At 36.3% G+C, this 13,600-nt stretch overlaps 1 protein-coding gene across 1 annotated transcript in view; it reads right to left on the bottom strand.

Annotated features, from left to right (window-relative positions):
- Positions 1-5,300: 5,300 nt before the first annotated feature.
- The window catches only part of CUNH4orf17 (chromosome unknown C4orf17 homolog), a 29,317-nt gene continuing 21,017 nt past the window's right edge, over positions 5,301-13,600 (bottom strand). Inside the window, exons 6-9 of the mRNA XM_004748186.3 lie at positions 10,089-10,170; positions 8,526-8,712; positions 7,568-7,611; positions 5,301-6,114 (exon numbers count right to left, since the gene is read on the bottom strand). Of these exons, the coding sequence (XP_004748243.2) occupies positions 5,927-6,114; positions 7,568-7,611; positions 8,526-8,712; positions 10,089-10,170 (501 nt within the window). The 3' untranslated portion in view covers positions 5,301-5,926. The remainder of the gene's footprint in view (positions 6,115-7,567; positions 7,612-8,525; positions 8,713-10,088; positions 10,171-13,600) is intronic.

Below are 13,600 nucleotides of genomic sequence, written 5' to 3'. Positions count from 1 at the left end.
CATATGCTAAACCTCAAAACTACCCTCAAGAAGATAAAAGGATTGGTCATTTTTACAGATCACATTATCTGACCACAATGCAATTAAATCATTTAAAAATCTAACAAGATTGAAAAACAGTCTATATTTGGGAATTAAAGAAAAAAACTCTTCTAAACAACTTGGTCACAGAAAAAAGTAAAAATTAGAAATATTTAAAAGTAAATTTAATGAAACCATGAATTAAAACTTATGGAATGTAGCTAAAGCAACATTTAAAGGAAAATGTATAGCCTAAATTGCTTAAGTTAGAAAGAAAAACTATCTTTATTGAGCTGTGCATTTAACAAGTTAAAAGAAGGACTGCAGAATAAATTCACAGTTGAAAAAGGAAAATAATAAAGATGGCAATAATAATTAAACATCATAAAGAGGCTCAAGGAAAAACTGACTCTTTGAAAAGACTAATAGACTAACATCTGGCAAATTAAAAAAAATTTTTTAAGAGGGAGGGAGAGAGAGAAGACATAAATATGGAAATTAATAATGGAGATATTAGAAACATAAATATTAGAAAATACTTCATGTCAATACATTTGAAAGTTTATATGAAATAATTAAGTTGTAAATTAAAATTACCAAAATAACCTTAAAAAATGAAAACTCCAAGAATTTCTTAACTCAAAAGTAAACTGGTGTAGTGTTTTAAAATCTAGGCCCATATGTTTTATGGGCATATCTGTGAGACATACCAAATGTAAGTCAGCTTACACAGACTCTTTGTAGATAATTAAAAATGAGGGTACACTCATTTTATGATGCTTATTAACTGTGCTGTTGAAGTCTTTATATTTTCCCATGTATATATAATTTTAATTATGATAAAATAATATTAAATTTACCATCTTAACCATTTTTAAGTGTACAGTTTAGTAGTGTTAAGTATATTCACATTGTTGTGCAACAGATCTATAACTGACTCATCATGAAGCACTGAATTCTATGTCCACCAAACACCCAATTCCACCTCCCCTATCTCACCTGCCCTTGGTAACCGCCTTTCTATTTTGCTTGAAATTTTGACTACTTCAGATACTTCAAATGGTGGAATTTGAAACACAGTATTTCGTCCTTTTGTGACTAAAGTCCTTTTGCTTAGCATAATGTCCTCAAGGTTCATCTATGTTATAGCATGTGACAGGATCTCCTTTTTAAAGCTGCATAACATTCCACTGTATGTATGTACCATATTTTCTTTATCCATTCATCTGCTTCCACCTCTTGGCTATTCTTAATAATGCTATGAATGTGGTATGAAAATATCTCTTTAAGATCCTGCTTTCAATTCTTTTCCATATATAGACTGAAGTGGGATTTCTGGATCATATGGTAATTCTATTTTAGTTTTTTGAGTTGTCTCTAGTATTTTCCATAGCGGCTGTACTATTTTACATTCCCACCAACAACGCATAAGGGTCCAACTTATCCACGTCCTTCCCATATTTATTTTCTGTTTTCTTGATAGTGGCTCTAATGGCTGTGAGGTGATATCTCATTACAGATTTGATTACATTTCCCTAATGATTAATGATGTTGAGCATCTTTTCATGTGCTCCATGGCACCTGGCATATCTTCTTTAGAGAAATGTTTATTCATGTCCCTTGCCCATTTCAAATAGCCATGTCTTTTGTCATTGAGTTCTAAAAGTTCCTTATATTTTTTAGGTATTAACCCCTTACCAAATATATGATTTGCAAATATTTTTCCCCATTGCATAGGTTGTCTTTTCATTATATTGTTCCTTTTTACAAAAAGTTTTAGAGTTTAATGGAGTCACATTTGTCTGTTTTTTTTATGTTGTTACTTGTGTTTTTGGTGTTATATCCAAGAAATCATCGTCCAATCCAATGTTCTTAAGGGTTTTTGCTCTGTTTTCTTCTAAGAGTTTAAGTTTCAGGACTTACATTTATGTCTTTAATCAAATTTGCGTTAATTATGTATATGGCATAAGGTAACTTCACTCTTTTGCATGTGGAATCCTGTCTTCCTAACACTATTTGTTGAAGACAGTCCTTTCCCCATTGTGTAGTCCCAACACATCTGTGTTGGGAATCATTTGGCCATAAATGCAAGGGTTTATTTCTGAGCTCTCTATTCTGTTCCTTTGGCCTACATTTCTGTCTTTATGCCAATACCACAATATCTTAATTACTGTTGCTTTATAGTATGTTCTGAAATCAGTGAGTGTGAGGCTTACAACTTTGTTATTTTTCAAGATGTTTTTGGTTATTGGGGTCCCTTGAGATTTCATATGACTTTTAGGATTTTTTTTTCTATTTCTGCATGAATTGTCATTGAGATTTTGATAGGGATTGCACTGACTCTATAGATCTTTTTGGCTACTGTTAACATTTTAGCAATATTTTTTTCAACCCGTAAGTTTAGGATGTTTTTCCATTTATTTGTTTCTTTGATTTCTGTTAGCAGTGTTTTGTGGTTTTTAGTGTAAAAGTCTTTGACATCCTTGGTTAAGTGTATCCCTAAGTATTTTATCCTTTATGATGCTGTAGTAAATGGGATTTTTTTCTTAATTTCCTTTTTGAACCAATCATTGTTATTGTTTAGGAATGCAACTGATTTTTATATCATCAATTTCACTAAATTTGTTTATTAATTTTAACAGGCCTGTGTGTGGTATGTGTGTGTGCATATAATCTTCAGAGTTTTCTTCAAATAATAGGATGTCATATACAAACAGATCATTTTAGTTTGCCTTTTCCCCAATTTTTTTTTGCCTTTTATTTCATGTTCTTGTCTGATCACTCTGTCTGGAATTCTGTTCTTGTACAATATTGACTAAAGTATAGTGAGAGTGGGCATCCTTGCCTGGTTCCTGATCATAGAGCAAAATCTTTCAGTGGTCCCCCTTATCAAATATGGGGTTAGCTGTGAGCTTTTAATATATGGCTTTTATTATATTGAAGTGGTTTCTTTCTATTCCTGGTTTGTTGAGTATTTTAATTATGAAGGGTTTTGTAATCTTAAAAACGTATTCAAATACATGAGAATGAATGAATATAACTGTAGTAATCCAACTCAAGACATTGGAATACTAATGAATCTAAAGAAACTAAAATAAATAATGAAAGAAGATATTAATGAAATAAATTATAGAAACATTGTGGAAAATAGCACTGAATCCATCTGATTTTTTTGAAAGTAATAATAAAATATAAAAGCCATTAGCTAGCTGAATCAAAAAAAATAAAATACATAAAAATGAGATCGCAGGGTAAATATAGCAAGGAATTTAGAATTATAGTAAATCTGTCTTAACTCTAGAAAGATAAGTTTGGAAACATGGATGAAAGGCTTAATTTTCTCAGAAAAATCAAAATTTCCAATCTCAGTCCTCCAAAAAATACAGAAAACATAAACAGGGCAGTTACAATAGGAGGAATAAAATTTTCAAAGGGCTAAACACCAAACCTACATGGTCTGGGTGGGTGAATTTTACCAAGCTTTCAAGGAAAAGGGATGTGCAGTACCATTGTAAACTCTCTGTAACAGGGGGAAAAAAAGAGAGAGGAAAGCTTTGACATTAATTTTATGAAATGAGCCTGGTTTTGATACACATCAGTAGTGCCTAGCGGTTAAGCAGATAGGTTCCAGCCACACTTTGAGTCAGCCACTAAACCTTTGTGTCAGAGAGAGTTAACTATCCACCAGAATTCAATTTTCCTCTCCATAGAATATAGTTGTAACAGGAATATGATTCCCACTTAAGAATTTTATCAACCCCCTTTCTGCTAGACCATTTTTCAACCATGGTATGTGACTAGAAGTGATGTTTGCCATTTCAAAGCCAAGATTTTAAGTAGATGTACCGTCTTTGTAGAAGGCAGAATAATGTCAAGATCCTAATCCCTGGAACCTGTGATGTTACACAGTGAGGGGAAGTCAAATTGCTAATCATTTGCCCCGAAGATGATCTTGACTAAGCTGGATACCAGGCAGGCCCAGTGCAATCATAGGGTCCGTAACAGTGGAAGAAGGGGACAGAAGAGTCAGTGTCGGAGGGAATGTTGTGGAAAGACTCCACTGGCCATTGTTCACTCTAAAGATAGAAGGGAGCCATGAGTCAAGGAGTGTGGGCAACTTCTAGAAATTGTAACAAGCAAAGAAACATTCTCACTTAAAGCCTCCAAAAGGAATAGACCCCTGCCAACACCTTGATTTTAGCCCAATGGGACCCATTTCAGGCCTCTGTCCCAGATATGCAAGAGATTAAATTTGTGTTGATTTAAGCCACTAAGTGTGTGGTAATTTATTACAGCAGCCAGAGGAGGTCAAGACTTTCCTCCACTTCCCTTTCCGTCTCTTTTGCCAGCAGGATGCAGTTGATAGTGATACCCTGGGTGATGGTTAAGTCACAAGATAGAAGGATCCCTGGTCCCTGAATCACCAAGTAAAGCAAAATCACCTGCTGACTAAAAACACACACTCTGTTGGGTTTATTTATTTATTTTTTGTTATTATGTTCAGTCAGCCAACATACAGTACATAGTTAGTTTAAACCAGGTGATGGGTATTAAGGAGGGCATGTGTTGCAATGAGCACTGGGTGTTATATGCAACTAATGAGTCATTGAACACTACATCAAAGCACACACTTTGAACTCTTACATGAGAAATAATCCTCTACTGTATTTGAAAAGTGACATTTATTACAACGATTTATCCTATCCCGATGAGTACGACTCTCAGCACCTCAGTTTTCTTATTAAAAAAAGAGAGAATAGCAATAGTATTTATCTCAAATAGTTATCATGAAAATTAAATGTTACTATATCCACTCAGTTTTCTTATTTAAAAAAGAGAGAATAGCAATAGCATTTATCTCAAATAGTTATCATGAAAATTAAATGTTACTATATCCAAAATGTTTAGAATGATCCCTGACACACAATTAAGTGTGATGTAAATGTTGTCATTAAAATCTCACAGACATGGAGTGCCTGGGTGGCACCAATGGTTAAGTATCCAACTCTTGATTTTGGATCAGGTCATGATCTCTGGGTCATGAGTCGAGCCCCATGTCAGGCTCCACATTCAGCACAGAGTCTGTTTAAATATTCTCTCTCTCCCTCAGCCTCTCCCCCCACTCCTTCTCTAAAAAAAGAATAAAAGTGTTGCACACACCCATACACACATACACAAAATTTATAGTATCTCTTGAATATCATCGCAAACATTCTAAAAGATTGGCTAGTTGGTAGACAGAATCCAGAAATACACTGAAAGAATAATAGCTATGGCCCAAGAGTGGTTTATTTTAAAAATACAAAAAAGCTAAGTATTAGGAAATTTGTTAATATCACAATTAGCAAAGAGTAGAAACTAGTTCCTCTCTGGCTCATAAATTAGTGATAATTTTTGTATCTTTTTTGGGGACAAGGCCAGTATTTTTCCATTATCACTACAGAATCCATTCAGTGTTCTAACAGCACTGAAACACGGTAGACTGTGAAAATTAGCTCAGATGTTAAAATTCTGTGTTTTTGTTTTTATTTTTCTCTCTTAAGAGTTTGGGGCACGCATCAAACTGCAGCTGCAAAATTCTGTTATGGATGGCTTTTCTAGAATCAGGACCTTATGACCCAAATACAATTGTACAAATACAATCAGTGCAAGACTAGAAATGTAGCATATAAGTAAACATACTTCTTTTACACATGGTACCAGATTAACTACAAATAGAAATACTGTCTCCATTATTATTTATTTAGTAGCATTATATACAGGTGCTTTGAGATTTACATGTGCCACCAATTATTGATTCTCTGATACTGAAATATTTTTTAAAAAATAATTTGATGTTGTTATGGAGTGAAGCTCATGTCTGTGAAAGAAATAACTCAGTCTAGAATTTCTACCTTTGGAATGTTTAAGGATAAAATGCTCTCTGGGGAGAGAGATTGAATCCTTGTTGCATATTCCTTGCAGACATTGGTTTTGTTGATATGTTTTCCTGAATTTTAGGCTTGGGAGGAGATTTTGGTTTGCTGAAATATTCTGCAATGGGAATTCTCATATTATTTCTTCTTATAAACAATGGAGGTCTGTCCTCAGCCTCTGAAATAGAAAAACAGAACAAAACAAAACAACAAAATAAGACCAAAATTGAGACATCAAATATAGCCTCTGCCATGTTTTAGTAGCAAATGACTTACAAAAAATATATAATGTTTAGGTGAATCAAATATACCCCAAATTCATAAAAGAGTCTATACTTATCTTTCTCACCACCAGCACATTTTTTAATGCGTTATTGGTCCTATAACATGTAGGGTATTTTCTATCCTCTTAAAATCAAACATTATTTTGGAAGGAATGAATTAGAACTGCTGATCTGTAAAGGTGACAGGCAAGGATGGGACAAGTGAGAGAAAGGAAAAGGATCTATGGTCCTGATAGACAAAAAATAAAATAGACAAACAGATTAAAACAAGTTAATTATAAGAGCTTCGCAAGACCTATAAGGTCAGACCCAAGCAGGAATTAGGATTTGGAGAGATGCTATCACCACTGGAGAATAAGAAGTGTTATTGGGGCTTCTTATACAAAACTTCTCCAAATATCTAGACAGGGGCCAACAGGTAAGACATAGAATTGAGTAATGGAAACCAACCCTGTCCTGATTTTGTCGTCTTGGGTGAGGAGTTTGGTGGAAGTCAGACACGACAGACTATCCTTGGTGTGTCAGAGTAAGGGAGTATTTTCTAACTTCTCTACTGTATTTCTCAGTGCCTGTGAGCACAGATAGCCTCTTTTGGGTTTGGTTAACCCCCATAAAAGCTGCTGGGGCTTAGAGTGACCTCAAAGAACTCTAACTGATTACCATGTGATTCCCTGGATAAGAGAAGCTTGTAGAAACATCAGGATAGACTTTTGTTTCAGGCTTAAAGACCTACTTCCTAGTTGTTGTTCTATGGTCATTTTTGTCACACATGTTTTAAAGTAAGGAGCTGCCAAACCCACAAGGATTTGGTCTATTCTGGACCAAAGTAGGACATTCTACAATTCTTATTTCTTCTTGGTTCAAATTGTGGAGTGTGGCTGGGTTTCTGATGGGGACATAAACTGCTCCTCTCTCTCGTACTTCACCTGTCTTGTAGAACATCTGCTTGCAGCCGATTGCCATTTTACTGTTTTCTGTGATCGACTTGGTCTCTAATTAAAATAGCTGAGCTCGATAGTTAAAAGCTATGAAGAACCAAACTCTGAGATCATTGTCCTTTTTTTAGGTCAGTGCAGAGCTATTGGATTGGCGTGTCCAAACCTACACTTCCTGCTACTCTGTTATCTTACTTCTAAAAGAGTATCCATTGGTCTCCGATGAGGCACTTGACCTTGCAAAACAAAGTTAAGTTTATGTCAAATTTATCTCGGTAAGAAATTCAGCAGACACTGTCCCTTAAAGGTAATTGGAAATCAATATTGAATTTTACTGCCTTTAAAACCACAGATTTAAATACTTACTGGTTTCCCTATACCAACTCAGTAATTATCACAAACTGTACTTAACCTTTTGGCACTTCATTATTTCCTTCAGATCCTTGGCTTGATACTCTAAATAATCGGAGAAAGAGAAAATGAAATTCACAGGTATATACAAGTACTTTCTACTGACTGCACTATCATCAATATGTTAACTACATACATATTTTAAACATTCTATCCCGATTCTTTGTTTTTCAATGCAGACAGTATTAAGTATACTTTCCAACAAAAGATTCTTCTGACTTTGAGTAAACATCTAAACAGTATCATACATTATTCACTAACATAGAGAGACTAACCCTATTTCCCAGTTTCCAATTTTATGGAAACTTTAAGGTGGAGACAAATTGCAATACAAAACTCTCTGTCTCAGTGATTTTTTAAGTGACTTGGGTTTTGAATATTTAATTTCTCTTGATTTAAGCGTTACCTAACTTTTCATTTTAAAGCAACAAGATTTTTTCTTCTGACTTAAATAATATCTTATTACATTTTCACCACATTGAGTATGCATATGTATTTTCTTCTGTCATTGAACTAATAACATTTAAGAAAAATTTATACTAAAAAAATTCCCAATTCCTATAATACTTATTTTCATCCTAGCAGCCTCCAGGAGTGTGCCAGAGAAAATTAAGTGAAGCAGTTTATTTTAATCTATCATTGTTCGACACAAGAAAAGTGATACTTGTGTGAGATGCATTTAACAAAATATGTAATACAATTTTGGTGTCCTTTATTGCTTTCATGTTTAGATCAAATGAAAAAAAATTTTCTTAGATGTCTGGATGGCTACAATAGGATTTAGAATGAATCTCATATTACATTTATGAAAGTAAAAGAAAACAAATACACATTGTGGTCATTTACTGAATAAAGAAGAGACTGAAACATCAGCATGTTTAGTGCTTTGAAAGATAATGAAAAGAAAATTAAGTCTTTCTGTACCACATGCCCTGTAAATAGCCATTATATCTAATTACCTGGAGGGTTGATGTTCTTGCCTCGTTCTGGTCATCACTTTCAATTTTGCAGGTGAATTTGGGGGTGATTTAACTTTGGGTGGCTTCCTAGTCCCTGCTGCTAGGTTTGCTGTGATGTTTCTTCGTTGGGCCAACAAGTTTATTTCAGCCAGTTCAGCATGAATCAAAGCTGAGACCCACTCTTTTTCTGATTAAAAAAAAGGGGGGGTAGGCATGGAGGTTATAATTATCACGTTGGCTAGAAACACAGGATTTGTTATTTTATCCAGCACTGTAGTGTGAAAGGCTGGTGATATGTTTGCTGAGTGGACATTCATTTGTGAGTCAACGTTTCTGTGGACAAGCTGGGTCACATCACCGTGATATCTGTGACCTGTGATATTATGGACTGCCCCAAGTAGTTAACTCACTGAAGGACTTGTCCCCAAATTGCAATGGAATAACCTAAATATTGAGTACAAAATTTCAGGTTGTTGCCAAATAAAAAAAGAAAGCATATCTATACAAAATACTAAGACCAATATGACCTCATTAAAATATAGACTGATAAATAATAGTTACAAGCATATCTGTAAAGATAGATACCAAAGTCATCACTGAAATGATATTTATGATGATTTGATTCATTATTGTTCTTCTTCTCTTGTATTTTTTCTGATGCATCTGGGTCCCCCCCTCCCACCCCCAGCAGTAAGCACTTATTATTTGTATATATTTTTTAAAGTTACATTCTTAAAAAGGAAAACAAAAGTATAAGTAGTAAAGACTCCTTACCCCCAAATACTTCTTAACTGCTTGCCAAGTAGTCTTGGATTTCTAGGTAAAGGACTATTTCCAAAATGCTCCCTATTCAAAAGTATTAGTCTATCCCTAACATGCTGACATTTCCTAACCTTATTAGTGCAGATTCTCAAAGAGTGGCCCCCAGACCAGCATTATCAGTATCACTTGGGAACTTGTTAGAAATACAAATCCTCAGGCTCCACCCACCTCTGAAGTTTTGCCTTAGTCAGTCTGAGGACCATTTAGGTCTCAGGACAGCTACTCTGCCAGTTATGGTTGCCCCCCTGGGACTGGCACATGCTTCTATGGAACAGTCCACAAAGGTCCCAAAGGAGCCTGGGAGAGGACTGAACTGACGGTTTTGGTGGAGGAGTTGGCAAGGCTGTTAGACTCCAGAACTTGGAAGGCCATGCTCCTGCCATCATATCAGAGAAAGGAAACAGACTCTGCACTCAGGGTTCACATCCGGCCAGAAGATATGCTCAGGGAGACCCCTGAGATCTACACGACCTCGAGAAGCAGCAAAAACCAACCCTGGACACAAGCACTTCACATCACCCCAAGAAGTTTCAATTGGGACATGCCAAATTTGTGGTCATCGAATGACCAGTTGAATGCAGTCAGAGAGGGCTGCAGAGACTCGGATACTGAATCAGTAGGGAAGTAAGAGTGCAGCAGTATGTTTGCAAAGCCAAGGTTGAAAACTTCAGATATTGGCACATCCCTATTTTCTGATAAGGCACTGAGCTCAGTGTTTGCAAATGCTTCTTTTAATCTCACCTTTTGAGCTTGCGTGAAGCAGCCACTGTAGAACTTCGGCCAGGGAATCAGTGCGTAAAATGTTACAGAGCTTCGCCAGAATCTGACAGAGAGTATTAGAGTCACACAGGGAGCAAATAAATGGCACATGGTCTCTAATACTTCCTTTACCTCCTCCACGATCTCATCTTTCCAAAAGTCACTCTACACGTGACGCTCAGTTAAGTCAGTTGGGATGTTAGCCTGGGAACCCTATGTCAAATAGTATGCAGTGGAATCTTAAAACAAAACCTCTCCAACACAAGCAACAGTTTGTGGAAGGTGATACAGCATTCCTCTGGTTTTGTCTGCTCAGTACCCAAATTTTCTGGAAGCAAGATTCACTTTTTTTCTTTTGGAGAATGGATCTTACCCTGCTGTACCAGGGTCTTTCCCCCCCCCCCACGCTTTTTAAAATTGTTGTTGTTTGTTTAAGATTTTATTTATTTGACACAGAGACACACACAGGGAGAGAGGGAATACAAGCAGGGGGAGTGGGAGAGGGAGAAGCAGGCTTCCCACCAAGAAAGGAGCACGAAGTGGGGCTTGAACCCAGGACCCTGGGATCATGTCCCGAGTTGAAGGCAGATACTTAATGACTGAGCCACCCAGGTGCCCCTGTACCAGGGGTTCTAACTGAAATTTTCCATAACTGTCTGGACTCTCCCTTACTGCACTGCTCTTTTCCGTAGTGGGTGAATCTAGCTGGAGTCATTTTTCCTCAGTTCCCTGAACACAGTGGTTGGCCCAGTGGGGCGGGGGGGAGGGACATAATTCCCTTTTGTCAATCAGAATCCCTCCTTGACATTTTTCATCTGAAGTTAAGGGCTGACATGCGGGTGATAGAGGAGATAAATATATGAAATAACTGTAATAAAAATGGGCTATAATAAGCATCAACATACAAACATGAAGCATGGGTAATGATGATTTCAGTTTGATCTTAAATTGTGTCTATTCTTAGATTTAGACCCATCTGAAATTCAGTCATATATATATATGATATGTATTTATAATAATAATAATTATAATATTATATAATATAAAGAACCCAGATTATCTAAAACTAAGCCCATCTTTCTCTTTCTAGAACCTGCTCCAATTGGTTCCTCCTCATCCCCCTGTCTCGGTGGATAGCATTTGCAAACCCTGAAGAGATGTCCAAGCCAGACCCAGAGATCCATCGTGGACAACTCCCTTGCATCTACAATATGTTGCTGGACAACAAGTTCAGTAAATGCTTCATTCTCGATATTTCTCACATTTCTCCATTTCTTTTTATCCCTACAGCCCTGACCTTGTCTAAACTATCATCAGTTCTTGCTTAAGCTACTCTGCAATATCCTTTTCCCTAGTCTGCCTGAAATTTTTTCTTTTTTTCAAAAGATTCCCAAAGCTACTTTGCCTTTAATGGTTTTTTCATCAAAATGGTGGTTACACAGTGCTCCCAGCTTCTTTTAACTTACAGATCCCTCTAGATTGAATGTGGAAATCATCCCAATTGTTTCTCCTCTCTGAACTGTCATAAATCTGTGCTGTCTGTTGCTTAATGCCTGAAAACAGTTTCTTCATGTGTTTCCCCAGTTTTGTATAGTTGTTTACAGCAGGAAGCTAAGTCTTGGACCTAATCTAACATTTGGAAGCAGAGTGCCTTCTGTGCCATTTGGCCTCCACCTTCCAAATTAGTTCTGCATATTGTATCTAGAGCGATTTTTCTAAAGTACAAATCTGACCATGTAATTCTTATATTTACAAAGTGATTTCAGTATAAGTTGGTGTTTGAAATTCTTCACTAGCTTCCCACAGCACTTCAGATGAATCTGAACACTTATTTCTGGTCTATGCCTAAGTCTCCAACCTCAAACCTTAAAGCCTTCTCCCTCCGAATCAGCCTTAATGTTTTTAGTTTCTTGAATGAACAGTGCTCTCGCTTCTTAGCCTTTAGATATGAAGGTCTCTTGTCTGGGAATGATCTCTTCCATACTAATCTTCATCTTTTAATTGTATCTTAAATATTCTTTAGGTTTCTTTCCCTTTGAAGAATCTCTCAGCTCCAAAATCTCCTAAATGTTCTTACAATGCCTGTACAATTCCTCTCATAAGCTATGTGAATAAAGGAATGAACTGTATTCCCAAACTCTAGTATTTTGTCATTGATAACAAAATAAATGAAAGTATTTGGCAGACTTTCCATGTCAATAGTAAAGAGACTATTATTTCTGTAAATTCAAGATTTTTGAGAGGAAGTCTAAAGACAAGATATCAGGAGACACAGAACTCTGTTTTTCTTTTCCTATAAAGTAATAATTGTGAAACTGTATACTCTTTCATACACACCCCTGCACAAACATGTCTTGCCTTCTCAGCTATTCAGAATTACCAGCCTGGATTGCAGGAAATAGGAAGAGAGTTCAGATTTTTTTGGAGAAGGTATGAAAGGTTGGAATACAACCAAGATGGATCTATTTTTAGGACTCATTTATACAAGCCAAAAGAGTTTGGTAAGACTTATATTCTCACTTGACCCCCTCTGTTTTCATTTATTTCACAAATAGCCACCAACTATTTGATAAAATGCCATGCTGTATATGCAGCAGTTAATAGTTTTCAAGCAAAGCGATGAGTGCTGACGAATGAGTTGTGAAGTAGAAACTCTTTCCGTCAAAGAGTTTACATTTTAGTGGATTTTGTATTGATGTCCAGTTAAGTCAATATCTGTGAGGTAGAAGACGCTTTTGAGAGGAGGGCTCTTTTATAGATGCCCAAAGTCCAGTTCTGTAGGATCATGTTGCTGGCCCAATATTGATGTGCCTAAGGAAGTAAGACAGCCTGACTCAAACTCCACTCAGTTTATGGTTTGGTTGTGTTTATCAGATGTGAGCATATCAGATGACCTATAATAGGCAGGCCCTATGTCAGTTAACTGATTGCCTACTGTTCCACTCTGACCTTGGTAAAACTTTTCTTTTTAATTCTTGTATTCAACATTCAGTAAATGCTTTTTAATGATTACTAGAGGCCTAGCACTTATCTAGACATAGGAAGATAAAGCAGGAACCAAGACAGAGGAGTATGAGATCCCATAAGACTTAAATTTTAGTGTGAGTGAAGTGAGAGGCAGAGACATTACTGAAACAAATAAATACGAACATATCAAATAGGACATACGCTATGCAAAGAAGAACAGAGGTAATAGCATAGAGGGTAAGTAGGTAGCTACTTCAGACTGGGTGGTCAGGGAAAATGTTTCTGCGTGATATTTTAACTGAGACCTTAATGAGAAGACGGTGACCACTGAAAGGATCAGGGAGAAGAGATTTCTTATAGGGAATCAGTGGTGCCAGAGTGTAGCAGTAAGATGGACAGTGATTCTGAAGACTCTATATAATCAGGAGTCTTTCACCAGAATCATCACGAACACATGTATAACCATAACTCTTGTCTACAGATACTCTCTTCTCTTCTCCTTTCATTTTCCTCATTTTAATCATCAG

Source organism: Mustela putorius, unplaced genomic scaffold, assembly GCF_011764305.1.
Source record: "Mustela putorius furo isolate JIRA1106 unplaced genomic scaffold, ASM1176430v1.1 tig00003871_pilon_pilon_pilon, whole genome shotgun sequence".
Classification (NCBI taxonomy): Eukaryota; Metazoa; Chordata; class Mammalia; order Carnivora; family Mustelidae; genus Mustela; species Mustela putorius.
This window is presented reverse-complemented; position numbering and strand designations above follow the sequence as displayed.